This window comes from Nansenia antarctica (genome assembly GCF_963989245.1).
Source record: "Nansenia antarctica genome assembly, chromosome: 2".
NCBI classification, from domain to species: Eukaryota; Metazoa; Chordata; class Actinopteri; order Argentiniformes; family Microstomatidae; genus Nansenia; species Nansenia antarctica.
In genome coordinates this window covers 51,226,382-51,245,594 of record NC_137675.1, presented here as the reverse complement: position 1 = coordinate 51,245,594, position 19,213 = coordinate 51,226,382, and the positions used below count along the sequence as shown (strand labels likewise).

The following is a 19,213-nucleotide window of genomic DNA, read 5'->3' as shown; positions in this document are numbered from 1 at the left end:
TTGTAGTGGGGGTAAATATGCAATTTCATAAATCATTTGGTCAGCTTAATTCTGTACTCCAAAATATCAACCTTGATGATACATTTTAAAGTGATTTTGTTATAAAAAGTGTTATTATTTTTTTTCATGGTGAGGGTGACATTTACATGGAATTGCCCAGAACGGTCTCACCCAGACCACCACCACCACCACCACCACAGTCCAGCAGAGTGACGCAGGACAAGAGGCCACACACTGTGTTTAACACAAGGGGCTCAACAGACGCTCCTGTGTGGCTGAGCCTGGGTTAGTCGACACAGAAAATAACAACAACCACATCTCTCTGTGCTGATGTTGTGACACTTAAGGCAACTTAGGGGTTTGGATGAACAAAGCACGCACACACACACACACACACACACACACACACACACACACACACACACACACACACACAGAGAGAGAGCAGAGCTGCTTAAGCTATAACAGACAGAGCACGGGAGGTGGATGGAAGCAGAGAGCAACACGAGCCTGAGACACTGACACTCAATCTCGGGGCACTTTTTATGTAATACCCAGCCAGCAAGCACACTGAACTGAGATGAATAATTCAATGGAGACAACAGAAACAAAACAGAGCTCTTCAAGAGGTGGATGTCACACATGATGAATACACCCAACAGATTCATTGTGGCATGTAAACCAATATGCTAATGGTATCAACCACATTTAGAACAGAAGACGATGAGGCAACCTGTATGAAACTAAGACTAAGTCATTTGAATTAAACATCGCAGGCCTGGAAACTTTATGACAAGCTACGTCGCTTTTCCCCCCTTTTTCACAAATGTCACAATGACAGCTGCGTCTGACATGATGATATTCCGAAACCCGAAATAAACCGACACTGTGATCAATCATGATTCAAACGTCTAGACCTCTCCAGAGATCTATTCTAGACTGGAGAAACAGCAGCGAACTTGAACCCCTCGGGGTCGAAATTGTAACGCAATCCAAAACCATGACGGTCAAACGCAAATGGTGAAACCGACCGCTTTACGGAAGCTATACTCCGCAGAGCTGAGGTGAATGTTAGCACCACGAACTTGACCGTAAGTAACGTCCTCGTGTCCTTTGTGTGCCACTGAACCACTCGGCCCTGTCGTGCGTGAGCTTCTTCACCGGTTGTTGTCGTACCAGGAGAGGGAACGAGGAACGGAAACATGCGTGTCTGACACCACTCCTCATTCCATTCCGTGCATTACAACAATCCCAACCTCAGATTACTTATTTTTCTTTCTTTTTCTTTTTTTTACCTCCACCAGCCTCTCCTGTTCTATAAACAGAATTTGACCACACGTCTAGAGCGATCCCAGCCAAGTGCATGAGTGGGCAGGTGGAGCAACATCCACTGGTCTGGATTAAACTAATGTACCAACATCTAACGAACGAGGCCTATTTACTCGACCGCTGTTCAAACTCATGATGAATGTGGACATCCTGCTTGCAGGGGCGCCGTTTGGGGAAACATAAAGCCATTAATAGTCTACCACAGAGACAGTGTTGTCCAATATAGGCTACATTACAGTATGTTCCTCCTGACTTGGCCGATGACATAGCAGCTGAGCTTCTACAGGGGAATTACACAACATTTGAGATGGACAGACATTGGGCCATCTGCCGCACCGGCAGCGCCCTAACCCCAACCCTAGCCCTAACCCTAGCCCTAACCCTAGCCCTAGCCCTAGACCTAACCCTAGACCTAACCCTAGACCTAGCCCTAGCCTTAACCACCCAGCATCTCAGAGCATCTCAGAGTAGGAGTGCTGTTCTCGGTTTGGTCATATCTAATCAAATGATATGGACAGACGTGGACCTTGATCAGCTACTCTGAGACGTTTGCTCAATAATACGTCTTCTGATGGTCCTTCATTTGGAATAGCTTTGTTGCTAGGTTAGTGCCAGCTCTACCATCAGTGCTGACAGGCACAAGCCCACTTCTCCACTCTACTCAGCAGCAAACCCTCAAACTGTCACAACAAATATATGAAACGCCAGCTTATCAAGGACAGGATACACAACCTCCTAGATTCCTCACTTAAATATACGTCTCTTTTGACAAATCTAGGAATCTTGTGTGTCATAATCCTGTCATGCTCTAGAACTGCAGAGATGTATGTAGTGTGCACAACGGTAATAATCTTACCTCTGGGGAACTATTGGTCTTGAAATGAAACCCATCAATGCTGTTTTTGCAGCAAATCTAATTTTTGACTAAACTATGAGTTCAAGTCAGCAACTTTGAGCGTCCTCGTAAATTCAGCTTTGTCATGAAATTCTGTGCACAACGACCTCTTATGTTTTTCACTGAGCTGATTAAAAACATTGGTTCTCATAAGCGTCCAAACCCCCCACACCATCACACCCAAACCCCCCACACCATCACACCCAAACCCCCCACACCATCACACCCAACACAAGTCTGAAGTGAGGAGAGGAGAGCGGGGAGACTTGCTGAAGGAAAGCAACTGAGAACCGTCCGTCACATGAACAGTGTGTGGTGTGCTGCGCTCGGCTTCATGGTCACGTGCTAAACGTGGCATGACGTGACGTGAGGCGCCCGTGGGCATCATGGGGAGGGGTGAGGGGTATAGGCCTGTTCTATCCTGTACCGCAGACGACTTCACCTGGAGTGGAAAACATTGACATGCACTGCTGTGTGTGCACGTAGGCAGGCAGTAGGCACCGAGGGAAGAGAAAAAGAGAGGAAGACGGAAAGCAAGCCTAAGAAAGGGGAGATGTTCGGAGACAGATGAGGGGATAGGGGGTGGTAGCAGTATTCACCATTGCGACACGTCAGTTCAACCCGGTTCAGAGGGAGACTTGTCAAAGGAACTGACAAATGGTTCCGCTCAAACACTGTGGTGCCAGGAGGAAGAGACAAGCACCACTTCCCCTATTTGAAATGTCTGTTTCTCCTCCCAGTGAGCGACTCACAAAACCCCTGGAGGAAATACCCAGTGACAGCATGGAGAGTAGTCACAGCTACGGCAGGGCCGCTGTGACAGGTTTGTGAGGTTACGATTACGGCCTTCTTACAATCTCATCCCATCTCCACCAGCTTCACAGCTCCGCTCTGTTCTGGTGAAGACCCCCCCCCCCCCCCCCCCAGACACACCGGGAATGATGACGTAAGCAAGAAGCGCCTCGCCGTTCCATTATGTAGACACCCTGGTGATTCCTAGAAACCAAATCCATTCTAGAATTCCAGAGAAACGGAGGCCAAAGAACACAGGCGGAACACAGTGGAGGGATTATGAGATGCAAGGTTCCAGGGACAGAGCAGGGGCTGCCAGGGCGTCCCGGTCCCCAGGGCGCTTATTTAAAGGGCTTCTCCAGGACAATGACCCCTAGATCTCCCCCATGCTCTGTACCCTTAGAGCTGAAGCGATCTATAAAAGGTTTCATCTCCTTGAGAACGCATCGCATGCCACTGCAAGTGAGACTTTGCAAGTAGATCAAGAGATGTTAATACTAGCCTACTTTTCTTGAGGATTATGGTGTGATCTTCAGGTTTTGAGAAATGGAATCCAAATAGAAAAGGCAAGCCATCTAAAATCACTCCATCAACATGCACTGTGCTTCCGCTCTGCTTAGCATGCTCTTTGTCGCTTGTTTCGTTTCGGAGAATGAAAGTCCTCAGGCTTTTTTTTACAGTAACGGTGAAGCAATTTTCAAACCAGACTCCTGGCTGTGAAAATTAAGGAAATCACTTCTTCTTCTTTTTTCTCCTCTGATATGCAAATGTAATAAGAACCCTTATATTTAGCTCCATTTTCCCTGAGCTGACTCACAGTCCCCTGGTGAGATAAGGCTTCTTTTCAAAATCCCATAACGAATCACTTACTCTGAGATAAAACGCACAGGCGAGAACAAATTCATACATTGGCGTAGAGCAGTGGTTCCCAACCTTTTTTGGGCCAGCGCCCCCCTGTCCATTATCCAGGTCTCTTACCGCCCCCCATCCAAAAAAAATGGCTTTTTTTCTTCCCTGAATATTAATGTTGACTAATATTCTGTGTTATATCATTTATGATAGCATGTCACTGAATGCCAAATAATGGATTTGATTTAACTGGGCAGTTGGAATATCATTATCATTAGTTTACCAGAGAGCAGAAAAGCCATGTGAATGTGAATAAAAATGCTGTTTATGAGTGTTAAACAAACTCAGACAACATCAGAGAATACAAACAGACTGTTTTATGATGCAAATATGTATTAATTTTTTATTAGACTTTGTTAACACAGTTCCAAAGTTCAGAGCACTGCGCTCTGGGACCGCTCAGAGATGGGTGCTCTGACTGAAAAGACGGTTTGCCCGAGCGAACTGACCGTTTACGAATGTACCTGTAATAACACTGCTGACAGCTGATCAATCGCAAGCAGAGTAGTGGTTTCCTATAGCAACAAAAGACGTTGACAGCTGTTCGGAGTGCTTATGTGTTCGTTTCCAGGGCATCACATGAGGAGCAACATATCACTAAAAAGCGATCGTATATTTTAGTTTGTAAACGTTAAGACGAACACATCGCAATGCTAACCTCAGAATGGCACTAGGGATAACATCCACAACAACACTTACATATAAACATATACTGTGATGAACCTGCGAGGGGAGGGGACATTCGTAGCTCATTTCTCCAGGTTAGATTATTGGTAAGCGACAGAGAACTTTCCGGACTGGTTTATTACAATACCAGTGTTTCCTCCAGGAATTTTTCCAATGGTGGCGGGTGGCCGTGACCGCGCGCGCAGCGCGCGCGAATTTTTCGCGTGCACGCGCATGAAACGCGCACGCGCGCTCAAAACAACGTTTTTTTTTTTTTTTTTTTTTTTTTTTCTAATCACAGCCAAAACTAGAGGATGGCCAAAAAAATAAAAAATATAATATACAGAATATAAACTTGTGACTGACAGTCACATACACACACAAAGATCATCAGCTATAATATAATACGAAGTAGGCCTACATGAGCACAAAAGCGGCTAACGTTACTGATTAACTGTTTACTGTAGTGCAGAGAGATGGTAGTCGTAGGCGGCGTATCAAATGACAAAGCTAAACGTTTAATGAAGGACATGAACGATTGTCAACAACACACTCAAGCAGTAAATAGAACAGTCTAAACAACTTGGGTACTACGGACGGAACAATAGTCTCAACCTATAGTTCCGTGCGTGAATTATGTCAACCCACCACATTACAGAAGTAAAATCACAGTCAGATGGAGCATTCGGTAAACAGCTGAGTATCAGCTGAGTTAAAGAAAACAAACTCTTACCTTTGATGAGACCCACATGAGCCCTGTTTTCCCGTACTTCTCCCGTGTGTCTCTTATTGTCCAAATGTTCCCTGAATTTTAGCTGCATGTTTTTCCAGCATGTAATTCCGTTGTCAATAAAAAAATCGTCTCCCCTTCTTTTCCCCTTGACAATACTGTGTCGTTGCTAAAGTGACGGCACATAAGAATCGTTTTTTGACTTGCTAATGTCTGCTAACGTAGCACTTGAAACTGGCGCCGTTCTCTGGACTGCAGCTGCTCCCGCGTTAGCATTAGCATCCATCTTTTCTTCTCCCTTCTCACCGTCACGAGCTCAAATGACACTTGTCGGCCGATCTAACTCTTAACACTCACTTACAGGACTTCTGACACCATGTCGTGTTATTCTATTAAACATACACGTGAGTCCTTCTGTATTTCAATGTAAGTGTCTTTATTTTAACTCGCTCTGTAAGCTCTACAATACCGGTCTCTTGTTGTCTCGTCGTAACCTGCCCACCTGACCTGGGGGGTATTCCATCAACGTCGCTAAAGGAAAATCCTGGCTTATTTTTGATAACTCTCGCGAGACCTATCAGAATATGCCTGGATATTTGTAAGAACTCTCGCGAGATTTATCAGACTAAACCTGGATTTTCCCTTTAGCGATGTTGATGGAATACCCCCCGGATGTCACTACGGTGGCCTGTACACAATAACAATAATACCACAGTTCACATTTAGACCAATCAGGAGCCCTTGTGTCACGTCGTCAACTGAATGTCATTAATCTGATTTTGGATCAGCGGTTAGAGAGAGATGGGCGTGGATTTAGGTGCACTTTTAGTCAACATCCATTATAGCGCTGATCTAGGATCAGATATATTTTAATCAGCTAAAAAAAAATATTTTATTTTTTTTGAGAACTTTTTTTTTTTTTTTTTTTTTGGGACTGAATCAATTCGTGGCGGAGGAAATTCCATCGTGGCGGCCCGCCACGATGAAATGCATGTAGAGGAAACACTGAATACGATCGCTTTTTTGAGATAGGTTGTTCCTGCTGTGATGTTCTGGTATGGTGGTATGGTATTAGCACTCATTTTAACTAAATTAAATAAGCTGTATTGAAAGGAAGCGAACGAAGCGAACGCATAAGCGCTGAGGGTAGTGTGTATACGCAGAGGGTAGTGTGTATACGCGGGGAGGGAGTATTTGGCACGACAGGCTTACGTCACCGGCGGGGACATGGACTGAGTATCAAAACTAACATAAGAAATATTCTCTCTCGCTTATAGCCAACAATTACAATGAGCCTACAAACTGAAACATATGTCACTCAAGCATAGCCTACAAGGAAAACACTCATAGAAATTAAACAAGACCGTAAATTAAACAACACCTTATCGCTGTTAGATGAGCAACACAAATTAAATAGCCTATTCCTCATAAATCTTCGCCAACTGGCTAAATCCAAAGACAATCAACTATTTACAGTTATATAGCCTATTCCACTCCTATCCGTGTTCATTTGCGGGTGCTATGCAAGAAAAGGATGGCAAGGGTTGAAACATGACATTACAGATGGGATGAACCGGGGTTCTTTCTATCGTAGACTAGCATAGTATTGCAATTTCTGCACTGTACATGAACTGTCAAGATTCTTCTACAATGCAGCTTACCCAGACACATTGAAAACTATCAAAAGCTCTGCCTTTGCTAGCTGAGTTTTTAGCTTCATCTTCTTGTTGACACTCTCACTTGAAAAACAAATGTGGGCGCTGCACTACGTGTGTCTGCATCACAGAGCCCGGCCAAGTTCAGAACACTGCGCTCTGGGAGCGCTCAGAGATGGGTGCTCTGACTGAAAAGACGGTTTGTACGAGCGAAATGACCGTTCGTGCATTTACGAACGTACCCGTAATAACACTGCTGACATCTGTTTTTCATGAGAAAAATACTTAATGCGCGAACGCCCCCCAAGAACACCTCAACGCCCCCCCTTTTAAAATATCTGCTCCAGCGCCCCCCGATGTTGTCTGAACGCCCCCGTTGAGAAACGATGCCGTAGAGTCTACACCGTAGACTAATAGCGCAGTTGACTCTTCCAAGACTGCAGACAATTCCTCTTGATATTGATGAGAAATGTAGCCTATTCAAGAGACATGAGAAATCCATTTTAAAGATCAGACTGTCACACAGCAAGGACAGGATAAAGGAAGGCAGAAAGGCCAGCTCTCTCCACACAGAAACCATTTTCGCATTTCTACCACAGATATAAGGAGATGTGTTGTCACAGGCAAGGACCTACTTAGAACTTAGCACTAGGATGAGAGGGAGAGGCTTTAATGTAGCCTAGATGGTTTCTAGACGCCCATGCAATTAAATTTCATTCGGCTCTTGGCTCACGGCAACATTCCACGGGTCTTTCTCTCCCTCTCTGATCTCCTCTCCGTCGATGGTTCCGAGGCCGTGGCGGCGTGTGGCGGTCCGGCCCGGCCCGAGGCTTACGCAACTCCTGCAGGAATTCTGATTTTGAAGTGTATCGCCACGCTGCAGGCTTAGAGCTCTGCCATGAAGCTGCTCGCATCGGCCTGCCTCCCTGATTAATATGTATGCAGAGCTGGGGGCTGCTGGGGGCTTGGGGGAAGGCGGTGTCGGATCACAGCCGCCGAGCACTAGGCCTACATGGGCATCTGAGGCCAGGAGACTAGGACCTCTGTGGCTGTGGATAGGCTTCTACTTGTCACCCAGGTGTTTGACCTGCTCTGAAGGAGGAATGTTGTTTGTTTACTGTAGATAGAGGATACAGTCTCGTGTAAAAGAACAAGATGCAACACTTCACTCTTCTTTCGCTAAATGAACTACTCAAGAAAGGTTTTCTGAATTGGACCAATGTTAAAGAGACTGGGTCAGGGTTGAGTGGGAGATTATCGCTCATCAAGTTACCTTTTCAAAACCATTCTCCATGACAGGGGCGGTTACCTGTTGTCCATCGACACAAACTACTGTTATTGTCAAAATAGGGGACCGGTTGAACTGGTGTGTCATGTTAAGCTTTGAGGGGTCCAGAGGAGAGACTAACCGTCCATCCGTGACAATAATACACAAACATAGCAAGAGGCATAGAAGTCTATGCACTGTCTGCAAGTCTAACAAAATATTTGACAAAAAGCCATCACTGTTTCAAAGGATGAAGAGTGGGCAGAGTCCTGAAACAAATACACTATTATGAGAAGGACGGGGCTGAGGTTTATCTCCATTTGCTGCACATCTTGACAAACATTCTTCATCATTTCAAATGGAAATTCGATCAAACAAATGGCAGCTCGTGCCATGTGCTTAGGCGGTAAACTTAGCCCACCCCCTCTTTACCTAAGACCCACTGACGTTCAACAGAGGGATTACGATGATTACATTTCAATCCTAAAGCACTCGCGTAGAGAATTGTTCCATGTCCTTTATAATATCTTGCCTCCCATCATGCTCATAGAATACATCTTGAGCTCTTTCCAGAGAGCACGCGGGGGCAGGGCTTTGAGTATGATGGCTATGCTGTAGGCTACAGGTTTTAACATTGGATGCAGGATTGCACTTAAATGTAGGCCTACTGAGAGACTACACAAAACACTGGGATATAGCAACACTGATTAGCCTACTCCAGTAACAGCATCTGCATTAACATACCATGTTACTCATTTGGTAATTGCATGCTTTATAGTCCTTATTCCAGTTGTATAATAATACAAACAATTCAACTCCATTACAATGCAGCAATGACTAGCCTAAATGTGTTGTGTAACAGCATATTAATACTGTACAATGTCGTTTAAGCACTTATGACACAGGTATCAGGTCCAAATGCAAAGCATCAAGCCATTATGGCCTTATGAGCTTGACACAAGAATAGATGCCCATTTTACCACTATGAAGACACAACCTCAGAACTCAACCTCAGAACACTATAATATTGTTTTTGATGAACTCATTGTTTTCATTGATACTGCATCGTCAGAAACCTTCTATCATGCTGTGAATCAAGAGAACTGGGTCAAGAGGGAGCAGAGGGAGCCATTGCATAAGGACTTGACTGAAAAGAGAAAAGCTATTGCTTTTCTTTGCTAGATGTGAAGGTCTTTGAACTTTCCCTTGAAAACATTGGTAAACATTTCCTTTTGACTGGTTTGTAGGCACAACACACGGTGTTCGTGTAGCCTAATTCAAACGTATTTCTTTCCATAACAATGACAACATGCTGTCACAACCAACTGATGTGCCAGTGAAAACTTCAAATGGAGAGAACATCAATTATGTATTAACAACCTTTGATAGAACAATCTGCTGAATGAAACAATCCTTGTCAAAGGCATTAGGTGTCCCTTGTTATGCTTCCATTAACGAACAGACGAAACGAACATTAACATTTATGGATGAACAATTCAAGCTAATTGACTTAGACTAGGTACTAGGTATTTTCTCTCAATGGCAGCAAGGCTCATACAGATGTGAATTCACAGAACAACAAAGACCAAATATCATTAAGCTAACTATAAAACAGCAACTAATTCCAAGCATGTGTTTCAAATCTGTAAACGAAACAAAAGAATGCAATGCATTCCGTCAAATAGAAAGATAATTGAACTGACATTTACCTTTAGTACTTCCCCACGTTTAAAACTTAGCTCATCGTCTGCAGTAGCTTTGAAATCGTATTTGGCAATGGCCTCCATGGTTCTGGTAGATGACACCTGTGTATAGTCGTGCGTTTCAGGAGCAGCCTCGCAATAAAAACACAGATCCAGAATTCTGTGATCGGTTGCTTGCTCCGAGTCTCTCCTCCCGTCTAGGACCCGTTCCTTTAGGGTAGGATCCTCACATAAAGGTCACGGTAAGGTACCTGCAAACGAGAGAAATGTGTCACTAAAATCGAGATCACAATCGAGCCCAGCGTCTAGACAGCAGTATATTGTGTTGATCGACAACTGCTCGATGAAGCCGCGCCCGTGGTGAACAGGGGATTGTCAAGAAAAAGGGATGAAACCACACTGCTAACATTGTATCGGAGCCAACGAGAACACACGTAACACACAAGAAACCAATAGACGAGGTGGAATAATCCACACCGATGGTTGCCCAAATCATTTTGACATGGGAGCAGAGCAGAACGAGAGCGCTAACTCGTCTGGTCACAGACAAAACAGACAAGGCACGACAGGTAACCAGTTAGTAATGATAGAACTAGTTGGTAGTCCAAATGCTGTCCACCGGATGGGTAGTTAGTATACGTACACACGATTGTTTACAAACTATTCCACCAATCCGTAACAATGCATAGCCTTGTTCACTTACTCTGACAGCTCTCCGTCTGTCTTTCGCTCAGCCCTGTGAAGGCTACTTTCGGACTATGGAGCCAGCAGTGTGTCCTGCTGCTCTCCGGTCTGGTCTACACGTCCGACTACAGCACAGGTCGTTTAACGGCCCGCCTCTCTCTCTCTCTCTCTCACTAACTAACTAACTAACTAACTAACTAGCAACACCACAACCACACCAAGTAGGGAATCACTGAACCGAGCAAGTCACTTGTATCAAATCAATAGCATATAGCCAGCGAGGTCACAGCCAATCATGCACGTAGCTAGCTAGCTAGCACAACTAGCACAAAACGAATTGCCTCCTCCTAATTCCTTGCCTGCAAGCAGCAGCCGTCAGCTAATCAACTTCTTAAATGAGAAGGAACCGTCAGGTTGCCGTTTTCCGTTTTCCGTCTCTGTCTACATTAGCTTACGTTCATTTGCCAACACATATGTTAGCAGTACGCCAGCCATGCTCTGCAGTCTCAGTCTGCAGTAGAGGTTATGTGGCTAGGCGTAAGCTAACCTGGTGGTTAACCAGACCCAGCCAGCTGTCAGACTGCTGATGTTGTGGCTAGCTGGAGAACTTGGAGAGGTCCAAATGTCTTCGTGAAATGATGTCTAAATAATAAAATGCTCATGAAAAGACTAGGTGAATGCATCGTCTCTGGAGCTGCCCAGAGGAGGCCTAGCCACAGCTCGCTGGCCGACGCAGAAAAGAGAAGAAAACACATTTTCCATATTAGCCGTTAGCTAGCGTAGCGGGTGGAAACACAACTTTTGTATTCAGTATAACGAGACATACAAACTCACCCTCCAATTTATCGGTGTAAATGGCTACTTCTTGTTTCTTAATATTCCTAGTGTTTGGGGGGGAAAATCCGCTCGTTACTTATTTGTTAGGAGGTCAAATGTACAAAAGCTTTTTTGCTTAAAAGCGAGCTAGCGACGATTATTTCCGCTTCCTTCCAGATGCGTCGGGAGCTGCTGCTTGGCTGCTACTACGGCTGCTGCCACCTCTCCCCTCGCCGTGCCCGGTCCCCCGGTGGGAACAACTATCGCGGTACTTTCGCTAAGTCCGCTGTCACTTTCTATCCCAAAGAGAATACCCCCAAAGAATCGGGAGGGTTATGATACCTGCACCATGCCTATACTAGGCTACTATGATGACAATGACAATACTTATTTGTATAGTATAGTATAGTGGATAGTGTACATAGCCTTTATTTATGTAAACCAGCTCTTTTCCCTTCTTGTTTTTAGTTTTTTCCTAGCACCAGGGGAGCCCCCCTCCCAAATGTCGTTGTATGGTACCTGTACTATATCAATGACAATAAAGACCATTCATTCATTCATTCATTCATTCATTCATTCATTCATTCACCTACTTTGATGGCTGCTCATCCTTGGTTAATGTGATCGCTCTATAACCTTTGCACTACTGATTGTTGTTTACATGACTACCTTTGAACTACTGTGTATATTGCACATTGCACATGTCTCCTGATATAGCTTCTTTTATACTTCTGCACATTAGATACTGTACATAAAGTGCCTCACTTTAGGCCTACATAGCTCATAACTGTATATAGCTCATCACTGTAGTGTATATACCTCTAAACTATACTGATGTTTACAATACTACCTCTGCACATACTGTATATTACATAGTTACCTATCACTACCATTCTTGTTCTGTTTATATCATGCCCTTAGATCACTATTTTCACTTCTTGTTGGATCCTAAACTGCATTTCGTTTGTATTATACCTGTACTCTGCCATGACAATAAAGTTGAATCTAATCTAATCTAATATCGTCTTACATGCCCTACTTCTGAAGCAATATGTTGCAAATCTCTAGCGTGAATACAGTGTAAACAGCCTACAGGGGGACTACTTTGTCACACAGAAACACGAATTATCTTACCTGCCAGAACATGATGTTAATCAAATGCGAAATAACGCTTTTGCTGAAATAGTGATGGCTGGCGAAAACATTGAAAAGTGCGACACTTAGTGGCAATTGCAATAACACTCAGCCTTTTTTTTCTCCTACTGATGATGTGATTTTGTGAGCGCCTATCCCGTGGATGATGCGTGTGTGGCAGTTGTTTTAAATGCCAATGCCCCTGCGAAGCTGCAACTATTAGGCTACATAATAAAAGCACATGAGAAATGCTGATTGGGCAAGTAAGCTAATTAGTGTTGACAGGCCTAATATTTGCTAATATTCTTCTACTATCAAAACCTTACATTCGGAAATGTATTCCATTCAGAACTCTATGCTGATTGAGGGTGTTTTAATAAAAACGGGCGTTTATTCGGACTCTTAAAGGAATAGGCTGAATGTGAATGTATCAGTGTCTTCAATTGTAGGCATAGGCGACTGTCAGCAGGTGTCCATCACCCCTCCTTTCACCGATATATAATGTGAAGACATGGAGGTTCAGTGCGAAATGTTGCCAAGGCAGTTCACTGTCACAGGCTCTTTCACAAGAAATCAGTTTGGCTGAGAGAATGCTTTGATTGGCAACAGGCTCCTGGTGTAGGTATATGATGAAACAAGTGCAATCGATTTTTAAGGACACGCGTCAAAGGTGGACGGAAATGTCAATATCGACTCAAATTATTGCTTAACTAATTGTGTAAAAGCTCATCTGCATTTTGCATAATAAAATATCATGATAGCCTGTAGCATGTGCGTCGGGTGTTGATAGAGGGTGAACTGATGTTTCACCTGAAGCATGTATCGTTTGATTGAGCGACATATGAGGGCGAGGAATACTAGATAGTTTGGTGACTCGGTGAGTGAGAATTTGACACATTCCCACAAAGGCTTGATGCGTCAAGGCAAGAACATCAGGTAAGGTATTGTTTACTATACACATGCCGTATGTCTTCCTAGTCTATATGTAAAAACTACTAAATAAAAAAAAATGTATCATAGCCTGCTACGAAGTTGTAAATACATAAACCATTAGGACTAGTATAAGGCGTATTAATGAAACTATTTTCTAGTTTAGAATTTAATGTAACCTATAGGTTATGCTATATGTGTTTTTTTTTATATGTTAAATCAGAGCCAGCCCATAGTTTGATGAGGTTTGTGAACTTCGAAATGGACTTCGAAAATGTATCAAATGAGATTTCGTCTCTCCCGTCGTACAACTCGTCTGAGCGTCAAGCAGGTATTTTCTATTCTATTTTCTATTTACATGTTTTCTATGTCTATTTTTCCCTTTACATGTTCATGCATGAATTAATTTACCCCATATTCCACATAACTTCAAAGGTGAACTATTTTCTGGTTCAGAAAATGCTATATGTGTTCTCTTTGATATTTTAAATCAGAGCCAGCCTATAGTTTAATTTACAATACACGTCTTAGTTCGACAATTTCACAAGTAAAATGATAACTTGTTGATCGAGACACATGCCAATACTTCAATTAAATGTCGTTTAAAGGTCCCATGATAATAAGAATCAGTAGACCATGCGACATCAGTGGTATGACTTCAATGGCTGAATGGTGTGACGACTAGCCTACAAGGTATGTAACCTTTAGAAAGGGGTGAAATAAATAAAAGCGGAGGGAGCGAATCGAAACACCTCCATACGCTACATCTTTCCAGGGAGAATACATTTCTACCCACAAGCCCATGCTTTCGTAACAGAACCAATAGGCAATAATACAGTATAGGCTGAGTGTCGTAATAAAAGCCCCACATCAGCACCACATGAATGGACAGCGCCCGCATAGGGACTTCAAGGCTTTCGTTATGGAGCGGCCGTAGGGATCGAATTTAATTAAATTCGAATTCATTTTTTTAGACTGACATTAGGACTGGCACTGCAGCCTGCTTTACTGTCTGTCTGATCTAATTCCATGTCATACCTTCAGAAGATGATGTGCCCTACCACAACGTGCTCATGCCAAGCATTTACGGAGTCATCTGCTTCTTTGGGATCATTGGCAACTGCATCGTCATCTACACCATTGTGAAGAAGACCAAGTTCTGTGCCCAGCAGACGGTGCCAGATATCTTCATCTTCAGCCTGTCCATAGTGGACCTACTCTTCCTCCTGGGCATGCCTTTCCTCATCCACCAGCTCCTGGGCAATGGCTCCTGGTGCTTCGGTGACACCATGTGTACGGTTATAACCGCCCTGGACTCCAACAGCCAGATGGTGAGCACCTACATCCTCACCGTCATGACTCTCGACCGCTACATCGCAACGGTCCACCCCATTCGCTTTAACCACGTGCGGACACCCTCTGTGGCAGGGGCGGCGGTGGGGCTGGTGTGGCTGCTCTCCCTGGTCTCCATCACCCCTGTGTGGATGTACGCTGGCCTCATGCCTCTCCGCGACGGCTCCGTCGGCTGTGCCCTCCTGCTCCCTGACCCCGCCACGGACACCTACTGGTTCACCCTCTACCAGTTCGTGCTGGCCTTTGCCCTGCCTCTGGTGGTCATCTGCGTGGTGTTCTTCAAGATCCTCCAGAACATGTCAGCCACCGTGGCCCCCCTGCCCCAGCGCAGCCTGAGGGTGCGCACCCGTAAAGTGACCCGTATGGCTGTGGCCATCTGCCTGGCCTTCTTCATCTGCTGGGCCCCCTACTACATCCTGCAGCTGGTCCACCTGGGGGTCCGCAGGCCCAGCTTCGCCTTCCTCTACGCCTACAACATCGCCATCAGCATGGGCTACGCCAACAGCTGCATCAACCCCTTCCTCTACATCGTGCTGAGCGAGACCTTTAAGCGGCAGTTCATCGTGGCCATCCGGCCGGCCCACCGGGTGTTTAGGGTGGAGCCCGTCATGGCGGACGGCAGCGTCAGTCTGAGGCAGGCTCCGGGTTGTACTGCGCCGTGTCAGACCTCCAAGGAGCTGCAGCACCACATGCTGCCCGTCACTGTGGCTGTGCACTGAGCTGCCGACCCCGTGGACCTGGGCTCCCTGTCAGCACACATGGAACATCCCATCAGATAACGATGCTCATGTGAAGACAACATTAGTATGGTTATTTCATGTAGGATAAAAAAATAAATAATACTTGGACTCATTTGGCAAATTGAACTGTAGGTTGCCAGTATTACATTTTAATAGAAAAATGTTTCTTTCTATTTTTGTCATTATACAATCGTTGTTGTTGACTATAACACCAGTGTTTGTTACTCTTTTAAACCAGCCAGGAAAAACAATATTAGCACAGTAATTCTAGTACAGAGCAGTATGCCACTACCTCCAAAACAGTCAATTGAATTGGAAAAACCTGAGGGAGATTAACCTAGCATTTACATATGAATACTTTCTTTCTCAGCTTTTAAAAATACATTTCACTGCATTTATTTCTTCATCAATACATTTGACACTACAAATAACATATCAGTCCTTTTTCCAGTGAAAAAATAAGGCACACTGCCACAGGGCTTTAAGTCTTCACTTGCATGTCAATTCTGGAAACGTCAATCACCGTTGAAAATATTCTTCATGTACTGTACTGTAGCTCTCTGGTGGTATATACGATAGCTGTTGCCCGTCCAGGTGTCTTATAACCATGTAATAACAGTGCTCATCAAGGAAACGTCTATGTTTTGATACTTTCAGTCAATGTTACTGGCCAAGGCTTTAATTCTTGCCTTGCACTTACAGTACCCACAGATGCATTTAGCTAGTAAGTGGTCTTGATGATGAGTGATGATGAGTCTTTTCATAGCTGGACTCGAACAAAAGCCTCTATACTGAAAATAAAAGGGTCTCTTGTGAAAAACTCACTCACTGTTTGTTGTGAAGAGCATTATTCTCAGAAGAGGGAACATTGAAAAAAAGTATACCAAAATAAATCAATACAAATGCACAAAACATACATACACACAGAGTCCTAACCAAGGTAAACAGAGACCCAGAGAGCCTATAAGTAAGGCTCTCAGTGTTTGTAAATAGTATGTCATTTCATTTGGCTTTCTATTAGCTATTCCCGGCCATCATGTTGGACAAAATGTAAATGAGGAACTCATAGCCGTGGGGGAAATGTTTACGTTTTAAACACTGTTGTGAGGGAGTCAGATGCTCAGACGTGTTGGCGGAAGTCATATAATAACCATGCCATCTCTTGATCTTTCCTATGATAACAGACTTGTGATTTAGTTTTCTTTTGAAACGCCTTGAAACATCTTTGCTACGGTAGAGAATTAGCATCTTTCTGTGTCGCTGGGATCTCCATCTACAGTGTGACATTTCATAAGATCCTCTCATACTGACAGGGTGGAATTACTTTCCCAGAGGTCCATAGGGACACAGATGTGAATGGAAGATGCAATAACATTGAGTGCTCGGGTTGCTTTGGGATATTAAGTTAACTCCAACATACAATGTTCCCTCCGCCACCACTTAACAACTGTCACACACATGTACATGCATGTACGCAGTCACACACACATGTATGATGATATGGTTTGTCATACAATAAAAAAATAACATATGGGATTTACCCCCCAAATCTAACAATTTGCACTTAATCTTTGCATTTGATTTTTAAAATCAATTTGCAAGTAATATCCACAAAGTCTATCAGGTAATGCTTACTTTATTTTTATTTTATTTTTTAAATGTACTTAATAATAATAATAATTTCATAATTTAATAATAATAATCTCCCAGCTTTTGACTAAGAGTTCATGTTCTTAGCACTAATCAATTAAACATATTTCCATGAGAGGACTGTCTCAATATACAGTATCATGTCTAACTAACCTGCCTGACTAACCATGTACTAAGTGAGTCACTAGTAATAAAAAAAAGTAATCTGCTTCAATTGAAAAAATCCTCTCTGTGGTTTGGAACGTCCATTAACTGGAAACAAGAGATAAAGGTAGGAGTTAAGTGTCCCGTGTTCTCCCCCTACTGTGACTACACATCATTACACAGCACATCAGGGGGGACGGGGGGACGGGGACGGGGGGGGTCTGACGAGAAGATAAGAGAGTTAAAATGCTGACAATACATTATAATGTGAATTAATGTACAGGATTTTACATATAAACCTAGATAAGAGAGTGGCCATATGTATGGATGGATATTAATGGACTGATATCGTACTGTAAATACCACAGTGTTGGACTGGGGCGAGATAACCACATGCTACCAGGCTGTTTGTAATTCCGCAGATGATCCTTACTTGTAGCTAAGCCAGAAGGCATGAGCAGTTTTTACTATCTTTTGGGGATTCATTGAATTCAAGTAAACAAAACACGAGTTATTTATTCAGTGTGAATGTGCCAGAGTAAATGCCTGAGAATGTAGATGACCAAACGAATTAATCAAACATAGGTACAAGATAGAACGTTCAGGGCTGTTTCCATGGACGCAGATTAAAACTAATCCTAGACTAAAAAGTATCCACAATGGAGCTTTTCCATTGCAAATATACTGTACTTTAATCCTGGTCTAGGCTTAAACCTTGTCTATGAAATCAGCCCTTAGAGTCACTAATTATGATCTACCCAATCGACACTCACTGCTTTTCCGCAGGTGGCATTATTTAGACATACTAAAAATAAAAACATAAACACATAAAAATCTGTGTATGTAAAAATGTCATACCGCATAAATGAAGCTAGCGTTCAGACAGGGCACTTTAAGTCAAACTGCACAGCTGTGACAGGACAGGTCAGGTGACAGGACTGCTGGTTCACACGTATGCAAAAACAGGGACAAGGCTTAAAAGGAGCCACGTGTTACACTCCTCCATAGTTAAGCAGTGTGACTAGCTTCTTTTTGTGTGTCGTTTCCAGCCTCTACCTGCTCGGTTGCCTACAGGGGGGTTTGATAAGTCATGGGCTCTCTGCCATATTGTTTGTTATGGTCGTTTAAATTCCAAACAGGGAGCTATACAGAGCGGAGCTACCCCATTACGCCAAGCTTAAATGTATTACCGCATATAATGGTTATATAAATGGTTAAACTGACCTGAGTGTCTTGCCTGAACAACAATGGTCTTTCAGAGGCTGTGTGATGCTACTTCTACACTATGAAACCTGAGCTGAGCTACAGTAGAACCCCTAACAAGGCAGGCAGATGTCTGGTTATAAAACCCTCACTATGATAATCCAAAACATTGGAATAACTCTGACTTGAGTGTGGGCTGCACCACTGTCAAGGCCACTGGGGGCTTGTGGGCTTCTGCTGTTTCCTGCCTCAGGCAATGACAGGTTGAATACATCTCAGATCATGTGAAGCTTCATACTGCGTGCTCTCAGCAGAACCGTTCATTTTCTGCTCCAGTGGTGTGACCAAATGACATTCAAATATAACTGTTAACTGATATTTAATGTCAAGTCTCAGACAGGACATGACAAGTGACACCCACTTAAGTGTACAGGACAGTAACTGCCCGTCTCAATACAGTGCTGTCTGACACATTTTATATTGAACATTTTCAGCTCTCCCATAGCTTGATTTGGTTTAGGAATATCCCATGAAGGAGAAAATGAGCACCATGTCCGTCATTATTTGCAGTACCTATCAAACATCTATTTGTATTTCTATTTTTTCTGAGTGG

The 19,213-nt window shown here is 43.6% G+C and overlaps 2 protein-coding genes across 3 annotated transcripts in view; one reads left to right on the top strand and one right to left on the bottom strand.

Moving 5' to 3' along the window:
• The window catches only part of LOC308151972 (growth factor receptor-bound protein 2), a 50,086-nt gene extending 38,484 nt beyond the window's left edge, over positions 1 to 11,602 (bottom strand). The window contains exons 1-2 of one of the 2 annotated variants that reach the window (XM_080524875.1): positions 11,465 to 11,602; positions 9,953 to 10,197 (exon numbers count right to left, since the gene is read on the bottom strand). In XM_080524875.1, coding sequence (XP_080381001.1) covers positions 9,953 to 10,030 — 78 coding nt within the window. In that variant the 5' untranslated portion in view covers positions 10,031 to 10,197; positions 11,465 to 11,602. Of the gene's footprint in view, positions 1 to 9,952; positions 10,198 to 10,649; positions 10,736 to 11,464 lie in introns of those variants that run through there. The other variant, XM_080524876.1, reaches the window with a different exon arrangement.
• Positions 11,603 to 13,771: 2,169 nt separating this feature from the next.
• On the top strand, positions 13,772 to 15,582 carry mchr1b (melanin-concentrating hormone receptor 1b; the record flags this gene model as incomplete). The annotated part of the gene is made up of 2 exons (XM_080524619.1): positions 13,772 to 13,841; positions 14,555 to 15,582. 2 exons carry the CDS (start codon positions 13,772 to 13,774, stop codon positions 15,580 to 15,582), a joined length of 1,098 nt encoding a protein of 365 aa, XP_080380745.1.
• Between the last annotated feature and the right edge of the window lie 3,631 nt (positions 15,583 to 19,213).